The sequence below is a fragment of the Podarcis tiliguerta genome (assembly GCF_965153285.1).
Source record: "Podarcis tiliguerta genome assembly, chromosome: 8".
In the NCBI taxonomy this organism is placed as follows: domain Eukaryota; kingdom Metazoa; phylum Chordata; class Lepidosauria; order Squamata; family Lacertidae; genus Podarcis; species Podarcis tiliguerta.
In genome coordinates, this window is record NC_139541.1 from 77,225,030 (window position 1) to 77,245,286 (window position 20,257).

Genomic DNA, 20,257 nt, shown 5'->3' on the forward strand with positions numbered 1-20,257 from the left:
CTTCCTCCCACACAGCAAACACTCTGTGAGGTGAGTGGGGCTGAGAGACTTCAGAGAGGTGTGACTAGGCCAAGGTCACCCAGCAGCTGCAAGTGGAGGAGTGGAGACGCGAACCCGGTTCACCAGATTACGAGTCCACCGCTCTTAACCACTGCACCACACTGGCTCTCCCCATCAAGGAGATGACTGGGACCACAATCCTAACTCCACTTAACATGGGAATATGCCCCACTGAATTCAGTAGGTCTTACTTCTGAGCAGGCATGGTTAGGATAGCAGACTTATATGGCCTGCACCCCCAAATAAGCTTTTGGCCACCCCATATCATCTACTGCTATGAGCAGGTGACTGTCTCCTTGAGATCTCATTATCTCCGATCAAGACTGTTGTCTTTGAGCAATGCTCTCTTCATACACAATGAGCCTAGGTCAGGAGCCGGCAGTTTTTTTTAGCTGCGGGCTGGTCCACTGTCCCTCAGACCTTGTGGTGGGCCGGAGAAGCGGCACTGGGGGGTGGAGCTGGAAGAAGAGGCGAGGGGGGCAAAAACCACTTGAACCACTTGGTCCCACTGCTAAAACTTTTTATTACACCAGGCAACTATGTGCCTATGTGGAGAATTCTACGTTCTTCTCTTCAGACAAGGCAACCAATTTTTTCAACACACTTCCCCAAAACAATCCAGGCAAAGGAGGTGAGTCACAGGAGAAGTTTGCACTGAGGAGAGCACCGGGGGAGAATTATCCCTGATCATTTCTTCTTGATTTCTGAGCATGTTATGTTGCTTTCCAAAGGCCAGACGGCCGCTGGCTCTGGCTGAGGAGGGTGGTTGGCCTTGAAGGCTAGTGTTGAAAATGTATATCTTCACCCTGCAAGAGATCATAAAAGGAGTGAGTGGGACCAAGAGGAGATTCAACGACATTGCCGTGTGGAGGGCTCTAATGGCGCAGCACTTTGAGTGTTTATTGCAAGGCCATTCCCTGGATTTCTAGCTTTCGTTGAATTTTCCAAAAGCAAAAGCGATGACACAACCGAGCTCACAACTTTCTACTTGCAGGGTTATAAGGGAAAGCATGCAATCAATAATCAATCTGTTATCCAGGAAACTTGATCCCACCTTACAGTAATCCAGCCAGCGAGTGTAAAGGTGTCAGGATAACAGCCAAGCTCTAGATCCTTCCTTTTAAATATATGTTTACATTTCACTTAAAAAACACAACAAACACATAAACTCAACAAATTCATAGGTACATAGTATTATCGAATACATAGATACTTCACGCAACATCAATATTATGAATACCAGCATTGGTATTTGATTTAACATTCCCCCCCGGTACTTCTTTATCAATTTTGTCAATGGTTCAGCACACAAAAAATGCAAAGGTGAAAAGGGGGGGGGGGGGTCTCTGCTTCCTCAAAAATGATTTCAAATATTTATATTTGTTTGTTTATATATAAAACTGTGCATGGGTCTTCAGAAACAGCTTTGATATAGTCCAAGAAAGGAACATCAGTATTTAATTTATCCGACAGGGAGTATGAATAATTACTTTCTATCCCATCAAAAGCTTTTTCAGCATCTAAGAAAGCCAAAGCTATTTCTATGACATCCATGGGTCTGGAAGTCTATACATTAAAATAACTTTAACCTTTTTGTGTACATTGGAGCAAGAATTCTGAAATCTTGGTTTAATGATGATATTGGTCTATAAGATTAGGGTAATGTCGGATATTTGTCTTTCCTACGAATTAAGGTTATTTTTTCATCTTTCCAAGATTCTTATATTACCTTAGCTTACAATAGTTAAACAGCTTAATTTTAACAGTACTGCTATCTGAATATGTTTTTATAAAATTATGCAGGTAAACCATCAAAGCCTGGTGAATTGTTGGTTTTAACAGCTCTTATAACATTTTGTATTTCTTGGGGATTATTCTCTATATAGAGTACAGTATTTGTCTGTCCTCAGTAAATGCTGCAAGTTTTATTCCAAATAACATGGGTGTCTTTATCCTGGGGTTGCATCAACTGATATAGATTGGAAAATTGCTTTCCAAAGGTGGCCTGCACTTTGAAGTTTGTTTATAAGTGACTTCAAAGGAACCTCCTTGCAAATGAAATTCATAGTCATTGTTGTCATGTGATTGACAGGTTGGTGACCTAGCCTACCTGGCAAACTTGGCCCAGGGGGTTCATGGAGATAAAGATCTGGACTGCTGGGCTGAAGAGGTTCTCCACTCCTGCTCTTAACTTCCTTTGCAGGAAGAAAGACATTCTCTGCTGCAACTCAACCCCCCTCCCGCTTCTAGACTTTGAATCAGAATGCTGAAGTCTGCATATATTAGGTACTGCCATCGTTCTATCCTTACCAGTGTGGGTTTGTATTCTGTTCCTACCGATGCACTGAAGCACTGGTCTGAAATTACAAAGAGCAAAAGTCATGGGCCTGGAACGTACAACAGACAGAACCCAAGCCCAGCAGAACCAACCGGGACACACTGAGAGGGGCGGATGTCAGGTGACTGGTAGATGGGTGATCCAGCCTACATGTCAAAGTTGTCCCACAGGACTCATGGAAATAAGGATCTGGCTCACTGGGTTGGAAAAGTTCCTCATGTCCCCTTCACTTTGCTCTGCTTTGGCTCAAACCCCCTCCCCTCCCCTCCCTACTCCTTTCTAGAGATTGGAGTCTGAATACATTAGGAATCATATGTGTATCATTCTTACCATGGTGGTTTTCGTGTCAGCGACGCCTGGCTCTGAAATGACAGAAACAGGACAGAAAGCGCATTAGGGAACAGAGTGAGATCCAGGAGAATAACCCCACCAGAGCCAAGCAGGAGGCACTCAAAACCCACAACCCTCTGCTCCTTTTGAACCCTCTGCTTAAAAGGCTGAGACCACGGAAGGAACAACTCCTACTAGATTAGTGGAAGCAGGCAAGGCAAGTGGCCTGAGATGGGTTAGGGGTGCAAAGAAAATGCCTTGCTAGGATATCCTCTAGATATTGGGAACTCCCCAAATGGCAAAAAAATACCTTTAAGGAAGGTTTCCTCAATCAGGTGTCCTCCAGACATTTATTGAGTCTGACAGCATCTGGAAGGTCACAATTTAGCTACCCCTCATGAGCCTAGGGCTTGCCGATCGGAAGGTCGGCGGTTCAAATCCCCATGATGTAGTGAGCTCCCGTTGCACGGTCCCTGCTCCTGCCAACCTAGCAGTTCGAAAGCACGCCAAAAAGTGCAAGTAGATAAACAGGTACCACTCTGGCAGGAAGGTAAGCGGTGTTTCTGTGCACTGCTCTGGTTTCGCCAGAAGTGGCTTAGTCATGCTGGCCACATGACCTGGAAAAACTGTCTGTGGACAAACATCGGCTCCCTGGGCCAGGAAAGTGAGATGAGCGCCGCAACCCCAGAGTCATTCACGACTGGGCTTAACTGCCGGGGTCCTTTACCTTTACCTTTTAGAATTGAAAAGTCAACCCAATGTGTACAGTTTCTAACCAATTTTGGAGGGGTGCTTGATGTGGTCATCTACTCATTGCAAATGTTTGTGTATCAGAATCATTAGGTTTAACAGAGGATAGGCCTACGGTGCCTTTGGTGGATTAGCAAGAAAAGGCAACCTCAGCTGCTGCAAGTGAGAGCCAGTGTGGTGTAGTGGTTAAGAGCGGTAGTCTCGTAATCTGGGGAACTGGGTTTGATTCCCCGCTCCTCCACATGCAGCTGCTGGGTGACCTTGGGCCAGTCACACTTCTCTGAAGTCTCTCAGCCCCACTCACCTCACAGAGTGTTTGTTGTGGGGGAGGAAGGGAAAGGAGAATGTTAGCCGCTTTGAGACTCCTTAAAGGGAGTGAAAGGCGGGATATCAAATCCAAACTACTACTACTCTTCTTCTTCTTCTTCTTCTTCTTCTTCTTCTTCTTCTTCTTCTTCTTCTTCTGCAACTTCTTCTGCCTGAGTGTCACAGTTGAAGCAGATATTTCTTCCTCTGCCCCCTCTTCAATATGGCAACCCTGGTTGGCGTTTGTGCATTTGGCTTGGAGGCGCAAACAGCGGGGCACTGAATGCCTCTAAGAGAAGTGTGGGGCGGGACACCAGTGAAGAAGGAGAAGGAGAAGGAGAAGGAGAAGGAGAAGGAGAAGGAGGAGGAGAAGAAGAAGAAGAAGAAGAAGAAGAAGAAGAAGAAGAAGAAGAGTTTGGATTTGATATCCCGCTTTATCACTACCCTAAGGAGTCCCAAAGTGGCTAACAATCTCCTTTCCCTTCCTCCCCCACAACAAACACTCTGCGAGGCGAGTGGGGCTGAGAGACTTCAGAGAAGTGTGACTGGCCCAAGGTCACCCAGCAGCTGCATGTGGAGGAGCGGAGACGCGAACCCGGTTCTCCAGATTACGAGTCTACTGCTCTTAACCACACTGGCTCACCACAGTGAGACAGCCTCAAACCCTAAGCGTGAGCAGAGAGACCACTCAAAGCAGTTAAGCAGAGCAGGAACTTCCCGGAGAACCAGGGGGAGATGGCAAATTCAGGGGGACCCTGATTCAAGGGGACCAGGACGGCAGACTTACGCTGAGCGAAGCCTGGGGTACACGCACAACCCCAGACCTCCCATGGCCACAATTCCAATCATACAACCTAGGATGATTCCAAAAACTGACGCTTGGGGATGGGTGTCAGCCTCTTCTACATCTGCAAGATGGGAGAAAAAGGTGCTGTGAGCTTTGGAAAGTATGTGTCCATGATTTTCCTTCCCCAGTTGATCACATGAGTATGGGGCAATTTTCTTTTTTTCTCTTTTTTAAATTGCTTTATTGAGATTAAAAACATGTAACAAACATACAAGTTAAATAATAATAATAATAATAATAATAATAATAATAATAATAATAATTGTGCTATTTGTTACATCATCACTCCACATTCCACTTACGTAAGTATCCAATGACTTCTTGCCACCCCATCGTGTATTTACCGCTTAATCTCTCTAGCACACTATTAACATTCATTTTATGTTATTTGCTTTTGTCAATTATCAATATTGTATTCTCTTGTTAGTCAACATACCACAGAATTCATTCGAGCCCCCCCCACTGGCATTATGCTATTACAGTAATTTATAAGGTATTTTTTTTTGTACATATCCCATCTCTTAATAAAAGTTTGCCCTGTAGAACCTCTCCGTTTTACTGTCATTTTTGCCAATTCGGTGTACTCCAACAACTTACTTTGCCACTCCAGCTTTATTGGAATTTTCTCTCCTTTCCAGTTTGATGCAATTAATATTCTTGCAGCTACAGCAGCATACAAGAATAATTCTCTCGCATTTTTAGGTATATCTGGGCCAAGTATCCCTAAGAGAAACACCTCCGGTTTTTAAAATAAAGGATAGGATACCTTAATCATTTTTTTAAGCTCATTATAGATTACATTCCAAAATTCCTTTATTTTCTTGCATGTTCTCCACATGTGTAACATTAAGTATAGGGCAATTTTCAGCGAAACCAGCTCTTCTGGACATCAACCTAATGTTGCTAGTTATTTGATTCAGAACAGCCTTGATGAATAGCTAAAGGTCCCCCCCCCCCCGGCATGGAGATACAGTGGTACCTCTGATTGTGAATGGGATCCGTTCTGGAGGCCCGTTCACAATGTGAAAAGCCTGCAACCTGAAGCGCCGTATCTGCGCGGCGCGATTTGGCACTTGTGCGCATGTGCGAAGCGCGATTTAGCACTACTGCGCATGCACGAGGGTTGAAACCCAGAAGTAACCCTTTCTAGTACTTGCAGGTTGCTGTGGGACGCAACCTGAAAAAATGTAACATGAAGCAAACGTAACATGAGGTATGACTGTATGTGGGAAAAAGAGTATCACCAGAATCTTTCTTGCCTGCTCTGACTACTTTTAAAGGCAGGAGCAAAAAAAGAAAGAAAAAAGGTGGCAACTTTGCCCCAAGCTTGTCTGTGGCCTTGCTGCAGTGAAGCATCTCAAACTTTCTCTTCACATCCCTCCACGAATGCAGCTGGAGGGTGACCTGCATGGAGAAATTCACCCGTGTTCATTGCACATTCAGGCTTCCCTGCACACGAGAGCCTTCCATTCCATTCTGATTAAGCTGCAGTATTTCTATCCTGTTCTTCATTGGATTTTTTCAACCCCAGAGCAGGGAGCAAAGCGATAAAAATAAAATGGGTAAAACAACAATGTAGCAGAAATTACAAAATCGTATTTGTGGGAATGTTCAGGGGTGCAGGAGAGGATATATTGACTAATTATATCCTTATCCAACTTGTGCTAACAAGTTCCCAAAATATCAGCAGAGTTTATAGACATTCCCCTTTTAGTTCGCAACGGTAACGTATGCACAGGTTCGCTAGAACCTCTATAATAATTACTCTGGTAATTTCCCCTTTTGTTCCCTCTTAAAATACAAGACACAACACAGTCTTTATAAAAGTATAAAAGAGTTTACTCACGTTCTGTTCACAATGTGATCCCAGAAGGCAGACAGACTTAAAAAGGTTACATATACTTAGAATCTATCTTGTAGCAAGATAGTCCTTATCACCTCTCTTGGCTGGGAGCCAAGAGAGCATCCTTAGATGTTTCCTCATCGAAGGAAGATGGCAGAGAGAGAGAGATGGCTGCCTGCCCTGTGCTTTTATCATTTACCTGCACAGGTGAGGCCACACCCACCTCTGGTCACATGTGGAGGAAGTCCGTCCCCAGGAAGTTTACCTGCTTGCTGGACAGACATCCCTCCCCATGTTCTAACATGTATACTCTAGGAATGTTGTCATTGACTGCTCCTGTGTTTTACATCCCACAGTATTAACAGGACCAGCAACCGACTAAGCAACTCTACCCGAAGGTTAACAAGCAAAATCGCAACGGCATTAATTAACGTTCCCAGTTTATGGAATATGAGCCTCAAGGTCAGCAGGGCTGCCAGGTAGTGACATGCAGATGGATTTGTTGGGCTCCCTCATCACTCTTCTCCATGCATAATCCTGCATTGCAATGAGTTGCGCTAGATGTCCTTTGGGGTCCCTTCCAACTCTGCAATTCTATGATTTGTTTAAAAAAACAATTTTTATTACAGATTTCTGTGAATTACAAAAGAACGTGCGATGTCTCTCTTTCTGTGTGTGTTTCAGATTATAAAGTCAATTCTGTGATTACTATTTCCATTACTATTTACCCACCCTGGGCCCTTAGTTCTCAGGGCAGGCTATAACACTAAAACACACAATATTAGAAACAGTTTAAAATAACTTACAGTAATAGAAGTAAGGCGGATCCTAAAAGTAGACACCATACCTAAGACATTTAGGAGTATAAATCCTATCACCGCTCCCGAAGATACTTTAGCAGTCAATGTATAGAGTCCAGAGTCATTTAGCCATAAATCCCTGATGCTAAGGGAGCTGTCTAGGCCCCCACTCTCCCGCTCAGTGAAGGAAGGTCCATGATTCTGTATTCTAGATGGTACTAGTATAGAAGTAAAGATTCGACTCTGCTCCTCAATTTCCCCTCGGTACCAGATGAAGGTGTTAAGGCTCCCCACATCAAGGTCTACAGGTTTGAAGGTGACACTGCCTCCTTTTTCTGGGTGTTCTGGGTCCATCTTGATGACTGTCTCATTCTCGCCCTTGGTTTGAGCCAAGAGGAAGCAGGAACTCAGGAGGGAGGCTGTAAAGGGGAGAGAGCGAAGAGGAGATGTCACTTCAAACAAAAGTCCTAGTTTCAGCACAGTTCTGTTCTCTTTCAGAGATCCACGGATTGCCCCAAAGTCTCTTTCACTGCATCAAAGAGGCCTCAACAACTGCAATACCCATAGAGACGGAATTGTTGAGCAGTCAAAGAAAAACATTGTCGAAAACGTATAAATTATTACTAGAGTGGCACAGAAAGGATGAGGAGGTAAAAAGTGTTATGATTAAGTGGGCCCAAGATTTGGGACATAACATTGGTTTTGAAAAAATGGGGAAAAATGTGGACAAAAACAATTAAATTCACAGCATGTATGTCACTCAAAGAAAATGTAACAAAGGTGATGTACCGTTGGTATATAACACCAGCCAAACTCGCTAAAATGCATAGAAATCAGGATAAAAATTGTTGGAAATGCAAGGAGGGGGATTTCTATCATATGTGGTGGACGTGTACCATGGTGAAAGCCTATTGGGATATAATTTATAATGAATTAAAAAAGATTTTGAAATATAACTTTAATAAAAAATAAAGAGATGTTCTTGTTAGGTTTAAATGGAGATGAAATCCCCCCAAAAGATGTAAACCTGTTTAAGTATGCCACAATGGCCGTAAGGATACTTTTGGCTCAGAAATGGAAATCACAGGAGAGCCCATCAGTGGAAGAATGGAGGAGTAAGATGGTGGAATATGCGGAGTTAGCAAAGCTGATGGGGAAGATCCGGAATCAGCGTGACAAACCGTTTCAAAAGGACTGGAGAAAATTTATAGTATATTTGAAAAAACAATGTAAACATTTGAAAACGTTTGTAGCTTTGAGTTGAAATGTTTTGTAAAGAGAATATAAGGAACTGATTTACATTTAAAGAGGTGAATTAAAAAACAAGAGAGAAGGTAAAAAAGTTGTTATGGAAACGCTAAGAATAAAGTAAATATGTATGGAAATCAGAAAAAGGGGCGGGAGGAAGTCGATGCTCGAATAGAGCGAGGTTTGAGTTTTTTGAAATATGTATGGAAATTGTGATTATGATAAAACTGAAAATGCAATAAAAATTAATTTAAAAAATACACCACACCACACAACTGCAATACACACATTCTTGAATGTACAAGTAAGAGTGGAAGAAACAAAAAAATGTCCTAAGTTTTCGTATGCAGGGTCTTCACCCCTTTGCCCACTCCTCCCACATTCTGAAGTTGGGTAGCCAAGGAATTGGTACCCCACCTCACCACCCACTGCGAAAACACAGGGCTGTGTGAGTGTCAGCCACAGCTGATGAACCAGCGATGCCATCTCAGCTGAAGGAAGGAAGAAGGTGCCTTTGCTGCACGCTGCAATGTTCTTTGCCACGACTGGCAGATGCAATCCCCCACACCCGAAACAATTAGGCAAAATAAGGAGCCCCAGGCAAAGGCTCTCAGCCTGCGCAGAATTCAGCCTCTCTTGAGTGGAGAATTTCAACTGTCGGGAGTATTCAATTCTCTATGCTATGGTCACCCTGCATAACATTCTTCTGATACAAAACTGAGTGACAGCAGAAATGAAGTCCAAAGTGAAATAGCAGCGTGCTCAAGGGAAGCCCTGATCCTAAAGTTGCCAATAGCCATGGGTGCCAACTCCCTGGGGTCTTGGGTGCCCGAGCACCCTCAAAATTCCCCATGAAGGGGCAAGGCACCCACAAATTTCGGTGCCAGGGCCATGTAATCTTCATGGCATCTGCAGCCCCGGGCACCCATGGGCACCAAGTTGGCACTTCTGCCAATAGCCATGGGGTGGCGGAGAGTGAAGTACTTACTTCTCCTACCCACCTCCACCAAACCATGTCTGCAAGCTGCTGGAAGGGACGTGTGCGATTTTGCTCAGAGGAACAACGCGCGCACGCATAAGTCTCAATGCTTCTGCAGCCCCCCTGATCCATCTGGCCCCCGCTCTTCGTTTTAAAAAGTGCTGGGAGCTTCGCAGCACGAAACCATAACCATATCCGTCAGTTTGGTCCCGATCCTGCTCACCTGCGAGGAGCCCTGCGCGCCAGGAATTCCTCCATCCCGGGGGTCTCCAAGGCTGGGCAGGACGCACGTCCAACCTGCCTATGGCGGGGCTTCGCTTCGTGGTGGGGGCCTCTTCGTTTGCCCGCTTGCGGGCAGCCCAGAGCTGATCCTGCCCGGCCCTGCCTTCCTCGGGGACCGGGCTTCCATCCACCGCGATCCGACTCAGCCGGCTGGCTCCTTCCCTGCGTCCTTGGCAAGGTCGGGGGACCGCTGCGTTGTCGCCAATGCGCGGACGTCGGGGTGCAAGGGCTAAGAGGGCTCTGCCCAGAACCAGACGGAGGAGCGCGAAGCCGCGATGGTCAACGCCGCGCTTTCGAAGCTCAGCCGCGTTTGGCCTGGAACGGAGGAGTCCAGGAGCGTCATGAATGCGCAATAAACAGAACGCCTGGGCGGCCCCGGCGGTAAAAGAGGGATGGAGACTATGTCGACGAAAGGGACGGCACGGATGCGGACGACGTCGATGAAGGCGAAGACAGCCAGGAGGAGGGCTGCCTGCCAGGGGCTCTTCATAGAATCAGAGTGTTGGAAGGGACCCAAGGGTCATCTAGTCCAACCCCCTGCAACACACCTTCGCACAGATGCCCTGCTTGCCTTTCCATTTGGGGGGCTTTGCTTGACAGGACAACAGTGCTGTCTGCCGGATGCCTGGGTTCATAGCTGTCAACGTTTCCCTTTTCTTGCAAGAAATCCTATTTGGAATAAGAAAATTTCCCTCAAAAAAAGGAAAACGTTGACAGCTCTGCCTGGGTTCCTTCGCTCTTCCTGTCACCCTCCACGAGTGCTCCAGGAGGTGGTTTGCAAGTCCAGGAGTGGAACAGGGGCTTGTGAGGGAAGGGGCATCCCGTCCTCAGTGTGACTCAGGCAGAGCTGGGCTTCCTCCTCCTGTGACTCCCAGCCCTCTTGTTGGCTGCCAGGTCATGTGCTGGTGGAGTTGAGAAGGGAGCAAAAGCTTTCGGTTGGCATCTGGCAGAAGAAAAAGGGGAAGGAAGGAGCCCGTGGCTTCTTCAGCATCAGCTAATGATGAGGCCAGAGACGCGGGTGGCGCTGTGGGTTAAGCCACAGAGCCTAGGACTTGCTTATCAGTAGGTTAGCGGTTCAAATCCCCGTGATGAGGTGAGCTCCCTCAGTCCCTGCTCCTGCCAACCTAGCAGTTGAAAAGCACGTCAAAGTGCAAGTAGATAAATAGGTACCGCTCCGGTGGGAAGGTAAATGGCGTTTCCGTGCGCTGCTCTGGTTCGCCAGAAGCGGCTTAGTCATGCTGGCCACATGACCCGGAAGCTGTATGCCGGCTCCCTCGGCCAATAAAGCGAGATGAGCGCCACAACCCCAGAGTCGGCCACGACTGGACCTAATGGTCAGGGGTCCCTTTACCTTTTAATGATGAGGCCACAAGACAAACACAGATGCCCAGCCCAAAGCCTGAGCCAATGAGAGGCTGCCAGGTCTTAACTGCCTCCAGATGTTTCGTTGTACATAAAACAATATTGCACAGTTGCAAAAAGGGCTCAGAAAAGGACAGCCCAATTTATCAAGAGGATGGAGGAAAGGTTACCACATTTCAGAATATTGCCAAATAACCATGTCAATCAACATTTGATGATCTCCTTCTACCGGTCCACTATAGAAAGTGTCCTTTCATACCGCATCACGGTGTGGTACGCTGGTTTGACATCAACTGATAGGAAGGGCCTACAGAGGGTGGTGAATACAGCACAATATATTATGGGCTGCCCCGTGAATCCACTGGATTACATCGCAGAATAATGTTGCCTCAGGAGAGTGAGGAAAATTCTCAGGGATGATTCACACCCTGGCCGGCACTTTCTTGATCTCCTGCCCTCGGGCAGAAGATATAGAAGCATGATTAGTCGCACCAACAGGGTAAAGAACAGCTTCTATCTGTTGGCTGTTAGGCTGCTGAATGAAAAGATAACAACAGGGCAACTGACTTTCGGGTTTGGTGGGAGTGCGAATTAAGAAATTTTTACTAAGAGAGCTGAGTGGGGGGTGCTCGTGTAATCTCGCTGTATACAAGTTGTACAAGTGACAATAAAGTATTTCAAAGTATTTTAATTTCTCCTTCCAGCGGCTGGCAGACATGGTTTGGGGGTGGGTGGGTAGGGGAGGTAAGTTAGGGTTGCCATATGTCTGGAATTTCCCGTACATAGCCAGAATACTGCAGGCGGAAGCAATGTCCGGACGGGAATCCGGAGGGTCCGAAGGGTCTGTGAAAATCTCGACACTTAAAAATAGCTCAAAAACTCCCTCTTTTTTGTTTTGCCCAATAATTTTGGGCTTAAAAAGCTCAACATTTTTTGTGTCCGGATTTTCACTTTTAGAAATACGGCAACCCTACTCTAGGACTCGGAGGTGTTCAGTGAAGTTGAATGCTGGAAGGTTCAGGACAGATCAGAGAAAGGACGTTTCCCACACGGCCCATAGTTAACCTGTGAAATTCGCTCCCGCAAGTGACGGCCACCAACTAGCATGGCTTTAAAAGAAGATTAGACACATATCTCCAGGGCTGTCACGTGGAAGAGGGAACAAGCTTGTTTCCTCCTGCTCCAGATGGTAGGACTCGAACCAGTGGCTTCAAGTTACAAGAAAGGAGATTCCAACTAAACATCAGGAACATCTTTCTGGCGATAAGAGCTGTTCGACAGCGAAATGGACTCCCTTGGGAACCTCTCCTCCATTGGAGGTTTGTAAACAGATTGGATGGCCATCTGCCATGGATGCTTTAGTTGAGATTCCTGCATTGCAGGGGGTTGGACTAGATGACCCTGGGGGTCCCTTCCAACTCTATAATTCTATGAAGGACCCTCCATTCTCCACCCCATCCTGGTGCAATAAGGAATCACATGAGAACTTAGATGGCTCCTGAAGTCCAGAGTCCAATGGGACTGCAGAGCAGCAGCAGAAGAAGAGGAGTTTGGATTTGATATCCCGCTTTATCACTGCCCGAAGGAGTCTCAAAGCGGCTAACATTCTCCTTTCCCTTCCTTCCCCACAACAAACACTCTGTGAGGTGAGTGGGGCTGAGAGACTTCAGACAAGTGTGACTAGCCCAAGGTCACCCAGCAGCTGCATGTGGAGGAGCGGAGATGCGAAGCCGGTTCCCCAGATTACAAGTCTGCCGCTCTTAACCACTACACCACACTGGCTCTCAGTGCGGTAAAAAGACTCGCATGTTGTTTTTATTGCCCTCTCAATCTCATACAGCTGGAGTGGTCAACTCGCAGGCTGGGGGGGGGGGGCAGTTGCAGACCAGTATATGGTGTTTGACAGGGGGTAATAATAATAATCATAATAATAATAATAATAATAATAATAGGATTTATACCCTGCCCATCTGGCTAGGTTTCCCCAGCCACTCTGGGTGACTTACAGCACATGTAAAAGCACAGTATCCAAATAAAGTCCCTGTCTTGGTGGAAATGCATCAAGTTATGGGCAGAGCAGTGCGGCCTGCAAATTGTCTCCCCAAAATAGTGACAGCCCGAAACAGCCCAGATGACTCAAAGTGTGGAGAGGCAATTCTAGAAACACAGAAAGATTGTTTTGACAACTGAAGAAGGAAGCGATAGATGGAGTCATGACTCAAGTCTTTCAGGCGCCTGAGGAAAATGCAAATGTCAATTTCTCTCCCTCACACACACAATTAAGTAATATGGGGCAGAATGCTGTGGGAATCTTCTCTAAATGAACAATATGCTTGCACAATTCACTTCAACGGGGCTTCCCTCAGAGAACTTCCCTCCATATCAGAGCTATCAGTCTTGCAGCGTTGAGTCAAACATTACATAACCATACAGACGGGTGGGTGCTGCACACAATCAACTCAGCATACAGCGTTTGCTTCCAGACAACCTGTTTATTGAGCAAATATTCACCATCGTCTATTATTATTACTAATCATTTACTATTATTATTTACATTTGTAAACCAGCCACCCAGCCATGTTCTCCAGGTGCTTTACTTATTACAATAAAACACAAAACGCAATTTATAATAAAAATCCGGAAACCGAAACAGAGGAGCTCAGTCAAAACAACAACCCCAGCGGAAATCTGCACAAAACACAGCAGCTAACACAATTTAAACCCAGCATAGAACACATCAAATGGAGAACAAATGGTTCAAATCAACCAATATTCCTTCAGAAGCAGAGGCTATAGCAAACCAGCTATAAGCACCCACTTCAAGTCTTGACTGAGCTGGGAATAGGGTTTGCTTGTTAGTCTTTATTTTATTTTAAAATATTTTTTTTTATTCACTTTCTTTTCGGTCAATACATACATCTCATATCAATAACATATTTCTTACACCTCTTCCCTCCTTCCCTCCTGGGCTTCCCTCAGCTTCCATTTCTGGTTTGTTACCCCCTTATTACATACTGCTGTTTCTTAAAATCCACTATATCATTTCTTCTTTATTTTAAATGTTCTCTGTTAATAAAGATGTGAGTGTTTATTTAAATCCTGCCATCAAGTCGATGTTCTTTCTTTCATTCTGCAAACATATTATAAAAGTTTCCCACTCTTTTTCAAAACTCCTTTTCTCTTAGTCCGTCCATCGGTTTTGCCAGTTCTGCATAATCCATCAATTTCTCTTGCCAATGTTCTTTTGCCGGAATTTCTCCAGTCTTCCAGTTTTGTGCTATCAGAATTCTCACCGCCGTAGTAGCATACATAAATAATGTCCTCTTCTCTTTCGGCAGATCTTGACCTAAAATACCTAACGGGAAGGCTTTTGGTTGTTTAATGCTTGTTAGTCTTTAAACTACGTGACTGCAGTTTCCAGTTCGTGTCTGGGGCCATGAAAGCAGCACTCCCATTCGTGGGGGGAAACTCAGGCGGAGGGAAGGGGGGTTACGTGAGATTGTAAAATCCCCTGAAAATCTCCAAGGTGATTTGGGGGACCCAAGGTCATCTTTGTGCTGTGGGATGTGAAACAGAAGAGCAGTCAAGTACAACATTCCTAGAGTGAACATGTTTACACATGGGGAGGAATGTTTGTCCAGCCAGCAGGTAAACTTCCTGTTTCCTTTTGGGCTGGGACAGACTTCCTCTGCATGTGACTAGAGGTGGGCGTGGCCTCACCTGTGCAGGTAATGACAAAAGCACAGGGCAGGGCAGCCATCTCTCTCTCTTTGACTACATGCATCAAAGAAGCAACATCTGCTTAGCCAAAAGAGGACAAAGGGACTGTCTCCTTATGAGATAGTTTCCAGGTGCTTTCTAAGCTAAGTCGGCCCTCTGGGATCCTATTGTGAACAGAATGTGAGTAAACTCTTTTTATACTTTCATAGAAGACTGTGTCGTGTCTTATCTTTTATGAGGGAATAAGAGGGAAATACCAGAACAGTTATTATAGAGGCTATAGCGAGCCTGAGCAAATGCATCCACTGCAAGTTTAAAAAGGGGAATGTTACTCTGCTAAATTGTGAACTTGTTAACACAAGTTGGAAAGGCTATAATCAAACAATATATCCTCTCCCGCATCCCTGAACATTCCCACATGTGCCCGGTCCTGCTACTGAAAAAGCAGGAGGGGAGAAGAGGCTGGGTCACGAAGAGTTTGCAAGTAAACCATTTTTAACTTACCAAATTTGTGGTCTCTTTCTATGCTGAGGGCAGTGGGGAGCTTTGGAAGCAACCAAGAAGGGGATATTTTAAAGGTCCAGCAGCCTAGATTTCCATGCTTTACTTCGCCGCGTGTTTAGTGATTTTAAATCTCTGCTGGAGCTCTCTCACCAAAGACGACTTGCCCCAAACCTGGATCTTGGCATCCAGTGAATTCTTTTTATTATACAGGGTGAGTCCTTTAAAAGAGGCCCGGTGGATATAGAGTACACATGTTCCACGGGGCCTCTTTCAAAAGACTCACCCTGCATGACCAGTATTTATCCATCTCAGCCAAATTACTAAAATTCCCACCCAAAAAACTCAACATTCACCACCCACGATCCCTCGGCAAAGCAGGGATGTTTGTGAAAGCCTCTCCATCTTAAGACGGGAGCAGGGTCACGAGGAAGCAGACTCTTCTTCCGATGTTGATTTGTTGTGGCTGCTCATTCGAAGCGAGGGCTAGGATTTGCAGAAGGACAGGCCTTGAAGGAAGGAAGGTCCATTTTGATGGAGAATATGATATCCCCACTTCAGATGCGCCGAAATGAGCACATCTCCTCTGAAAAGGGATGAGCAACGAGGGTCAAGGAGACGACCCAACAGAGGGGACTTCCGATGGGTTTTGTCTGAACATCAACTCGTTGTAGACATTCTGATCTCCATGCTGCAGACTCTAAAGAAGAAATGGAGGCAGTGCATCAGGGGACATGATTGATGTTTGTGCCTGGGAGGAGGGAAAGATAAGAAATCCCATCCTCTGACAAGATCTCAGAGACAGAAGAGCCCATCTCTCCTTTGCATCTAGGCTCCCTGGAGTGCGCCCAGCACCACCTCCAAAATTATTGCCTAATATTGGCTTCCTCCAGGTCTTTTCTGAAGGGTAAATCATGAAGAGCTCCTGCCGATGCTTACCTCGTATACCTGGTCAGCAGCAGAGGAACCGTTGGGCACGACCTGGAATGAATGAAAAATGGTTGAAGGTCATTTATTGGTTCAAATCCCCGCTCAGCCATGAAGCTTACTGGGTGACCAGCTACTGCAGCCATGTCCAAAGTCTATTTCAGGGACCTAATCCGGCCCACTGGTTGATTTAATTCAGCCCCCATGGCAGTATATGTCCTGGGGTTAAATCCTAAAAAAAGTTCAACTTCAATCCTTAAAAAAGTTTGGGCACCCCTGAGCTACTGTCTCTCAGCCTAAGCTTTGTGTTAATGTTGTTGTTTAGTCGTTCAGTCATGTCCGACTCTTCGTGACCCCATGGACCAGAGCACGCCAGGCACTCCTGTCTTCCACTGCCTCCCGCAGTTTGGTCAGATTCATGTTTGTAGCTTCGAGAACACTGTCTAAGCATCTCGTCCTCTGTCGTCCCCTTCTCTTTGTGCCCTCCATCTTTCCCAACATCAGGGTCTTTTCCAGTGAGTCTTCTCTTCTCATGAGGTGACCAAAGTATTGGAGCCTCTTGTGTTAATGTAGCACCTGATAAATCACTGTGGGGTGGGGATTATGTGATACATTTGTTACTATGCATTTTAATAAATACATATCTTCCTGTTTAAAGTTGGTAAATTCCCCTGGGCAAGGACTGTTATGCTCTCGACAGCACCTCAAAATCTGAAAGCCAACATTGAATAGTTGTCAGGGACTGTGCTGAGGAGGGCTGCACTGAGGAGGAATGGTGGGAGTCTCCCCCTCCCCCTGATCCTGAATCTTCCCAGGAGCAGGAGGACAGTATAGATTTGGAACAGCGGTTTGCGGAGGGACATAGTTCAGAAGGCAGAAGCTGGGAAATACTGGATGGGGAACAGCTAGGAGAAGAAACGCTGGAAGAGAGAGGATTAACAGATTCACAATCTCTGGATAGCATTCACCCCCCCCCTTCTCCAAAGACACGGAGAGCTCAGAAAGTGGCAGAACAGAAAGTGGAGAGGGTACAACCTCAGATTACAAGACGTAGGAGGGATGCAGATTAATAGGGAGAGGGGAGTGACCCTTAATTGGGAGCACCACCATTTCTAGGTAGACGTATTCTTTTCTCTCTCGCTGTGATTATTAAAGAATCTAACTGGTAAGACGTTCCTTTCGTTTGATCTTATTTACTGCCACAGGGGAGGAAGCTGATTCCCCAAAGCCTTTGTGTCACCCACTTGAGGCCTCACCTTTTGAGCAGGGGAGATGTTCTCATATACCGGTGTTACGGAGATGACCTGGGTGGGTGTCCCGTGGCTCTTACGACGGACGCCTGAAAAAGGGAGGAGGTTCAGAGTCAAATGTTAACATCCAACATCAAATGTGGTCTCTACAGTGCATGAAGGGCAAGGGGGAAGGGTCGTCATTCCTCAGTGGGAGAGGATCTGCTTTGCATGCACAACACCCCTAGTTCCGTCCCCGGGGGCACCTCTAGGTGAGGCTGGGAGCATCCCCTCTCCAAATCTCTGGACCACTCAGTGTAGACAATAGTGAGCAAGATGGAACAAAAGGAAGACTTCTTATAAGGCAGCTTGGTGGTAGAACACCTGCCCTGTATGCAGAAGGTCCCAGGTGCCACCCCCAGCAGCATCTCCAGGTTGGGCTGGGAGAGACGGGATAGCTCAGTTGGTTACAGCATGGTCCTGATAATGACAAGGTTGCAAGTTTGATCCCCACATGGGACAGCTGCATATACCTGAAGGAGCATCTCCAACCCCATCATTCAGCCCGGACACTGAGGTCCAGCTTTGAGGGCCTTCTGGCAGTTCCTGCACTGTGAGAAGTGAGGTTACAGGGAACCAGAAGGAGGGCCTTTTTGGAAGTGGAACCCGCCCTGTGGAACAGCCTCCCATCAGATGTCAAGGAAATAAACAACTATCTGACTTTTAGAAGACATCTGAAGGCAGCCCTGTTTAGGAAAGTTTTTAATGTTTGATGTTTTATCACTTTATTATTATTAACAATAATATTCTGTTGGGAGCCACCCAGAGTAGCTGGGGAAACCCAGCCAGATGGGTGGGGTAATAATAATAATAATAATAATAATAATAATAATAATATTCCTGCATTGCAGGGGGTTGGACTGGATGATCCTCAGGGTCCCTTTCAACTCTACTGATCTATGATTCTGTGATTCATGACGCTTGCTTGCAATCTGCTGCCTGTCAGTGTTGACTGTCCTGAGCTAGATGGACCACTAGCATGATCTCCTAGGTTCCTAGGAGCACTTTTTACAGGGTCTCCAAAGGGTCTAAGGAAAGGGATGGATTTTAAGCCTACAAACATATCTCCTTCCTTAAGAAGGGGGAGACTCCAGGTTCCCCATCTCCTTCCTGCTCTGGACACGAACCATCATTTCTTTCTCACGGTTGGGAATCTTGTGCTCCCAGGTTCCAGTGTGTTACTCACAGAGAAAGAAGTAAAGCAGAAACCCAGCTCCGACGAGTACCAGCAGAACCACAATGATGACGATGGTGGCCACCACGCTTTTTGAAGGGTTGACTGAGTCTGTGGAGAATATTTTTAGGAACTTCAGTTGCTAGGTGAAATCCATCCCTTGATCTGAAAGGAGCAAGGTTAGCACCTCTGCTTGCTGCTCAGAACTGGAACTGTAAGAATTCCCCTCCCCTCAGTTCTTGGAGGTCAAACTATTGCTCTGAGTTCCCACCTGTTTCTGTATCAGTGAAGTTTTTCCCTTTGTGTAGATCTGATAGTTCCTCTGTCGTTGATATTATGGTCCTGGTCGCAGTTTCTGAATGCATTGAGAAGAAGATGAAATGGGTGGCAGCTGCAGGGTGGGAGCCAGGAGTCCAGGTTCCGGCGTAAGTGTAGGTAATTAAAAAGGAGTAAGCGTAGGTAATTAATAAGGAGGATTTATTGTATAAACTAACAGATAACTCTGGACAGCTCTAACGAAGCAGCCGACATTATTACTCAAGATGACACTTCTGAAGACTCCTTCCGGTTCCTACAGAAGATATTGAACGTTCGCACCTTATTTCTCTTGTTTTGCTTCCTGTCTAGCAGTCCTCCCATTTGCCAACTCTTCGGACTTATTGGATTAGCTCCAGCCTCTTCCCGTTCTGACAGACTATCTCTGTGTCTGCTTGCATCTGTTTGAACTTCCTGAGAGCTTTGACTGTGTTCCAGCCCACTCTCAGTTGTTCCCTTGGCAACCGGCATTTCAATGTCCAAGGGAGTTGCACTGGGCACTCGCCACTGTTCAGCCTGCGTCAGATCTAACCCTATCTTTTCTGCAGCTAGCTGCAAAGTTCCACAGGAGCTGGCTCATTCCTGACAGTAGGGATGGACAGAGAAAAGGACCATTAACTTCAAGGAAAAGGAAGAGGACTTGGGCCCCCTCCAGACTAGGGATAAGCAAATACTCCTCATTTGCCTCTTCCAAGGTTTCAGAGGGTTTCCCCAGGTTTCCCCTCACCATTTGGGGGGGTAAGAATTTCACAGTTGGGAACGCAATAGAAATTTCCCCATAGGAATCAGTGGAAATCGTTGACTTGCGAACAGTCACCTAACAAAAGGAACCCCAGTTCCTGAGAACACATTGTGTTTCAATAGCAAGAGCTGTGTATCTATGGCACCTGATAAGAGATAAAAATCCAATTTCTCTTATCAATTGTCCCTTGGTCCCGGAGCAGATAGTAAGTTGCTTTAGGTCAGTACCTTCTGTTGTGAAGACGGCAGTCTGTGATTCTGGAGAATTTCCTTTAGTCGTGAAGGGCCTTCCAAGACTGTCCTGGGCTTGAGTCATCAGGAAGCAAGAACTCAGGATGAAATCTGTCGGGTGGAGAAGAAGGAAAAAGACCTCCATATGAACCACCTCTCTCCATATTAACCGCCCCGGACCCTGAGATCATCTTCTGAGGCCCCTCTTCGTGTG

The 20,257-nt window shown here is 46.0% G+C and overlaps 2 protein-coding genes across 5 annotated transcripts in view; both read right to left on the minus strand.

Annotated features, from left to right (window-relative positions):
* Positions 1–563: 563 nt before the first annotated feature.
* LOC310683492 (uncharacterized protein) lies at positions 564–10,273 on the minus strand (the record flags this gene model as incomplete). Its single annotated transcript, XM_083453426.1, has 7 exons — positions 564–866; positions 2,371–2,417; positions 2,729–2,760; positions 4,572–4,692; positions 7,322–7,693; positions 9,725–10,098; positions 10,149–10,273. The coding sequence occupies 5 exons, from the start codon at positions 10,271–10,273 to the stop codon at positions 2,745–2,747; spliced, it is 1,008 nt and encodes a 335-aa protein (XP_083309552.1). The 3' UTR covers positions 564–866; positions 2,371–2,417; positions 2,729–2,744.
* Positions 10,274–15,611: 5,338 nt separating this feature from the next.
* The window catches only part of LOC310684721 (uncharacterized protein), a 59,767-nt gene continuing 55,121 nt past the window's right edge, over positions 15,612–20,257 (minus strand). For 3 of the 4 annotated variants that reach the window (XM_083456210.1, XM_083456208.1, XM_083456209.1), the window contains exons 2-7: positions 20,041–20,154; positions 19,028–19,147; positions 18,769–18,867; positions 17,550–17,632; positions 16,306–16,347; positions 15,612–16,066 (exon numbers count right to left, since the gene is read on the minus strand). In XM_083456210.1, the coding sequence (XP_083312336.1) occupies positions 15,977–16,066; positions 16,306–16,347; positions 17,550–17,632; positions 18,769–18,867; positions 19,028–19,147; positions 20,041–20,128 (522 nt within the window). In that variant the 5' untranslated portion in view covers positions 20,129–20,154 and the 3' untranslated portion in view covers positions 15,612–15,976. The remainder of the gene's footprint in view (positions 16,067–16,305; positions 16,348–17,549; positions 17,633–18,768; positions 18,868–19,027; positions 19,148–20,040; positions 20,155–20,257) is intronic. The other variant, XM_083456207.1, reaches the window with a different exon arrangement.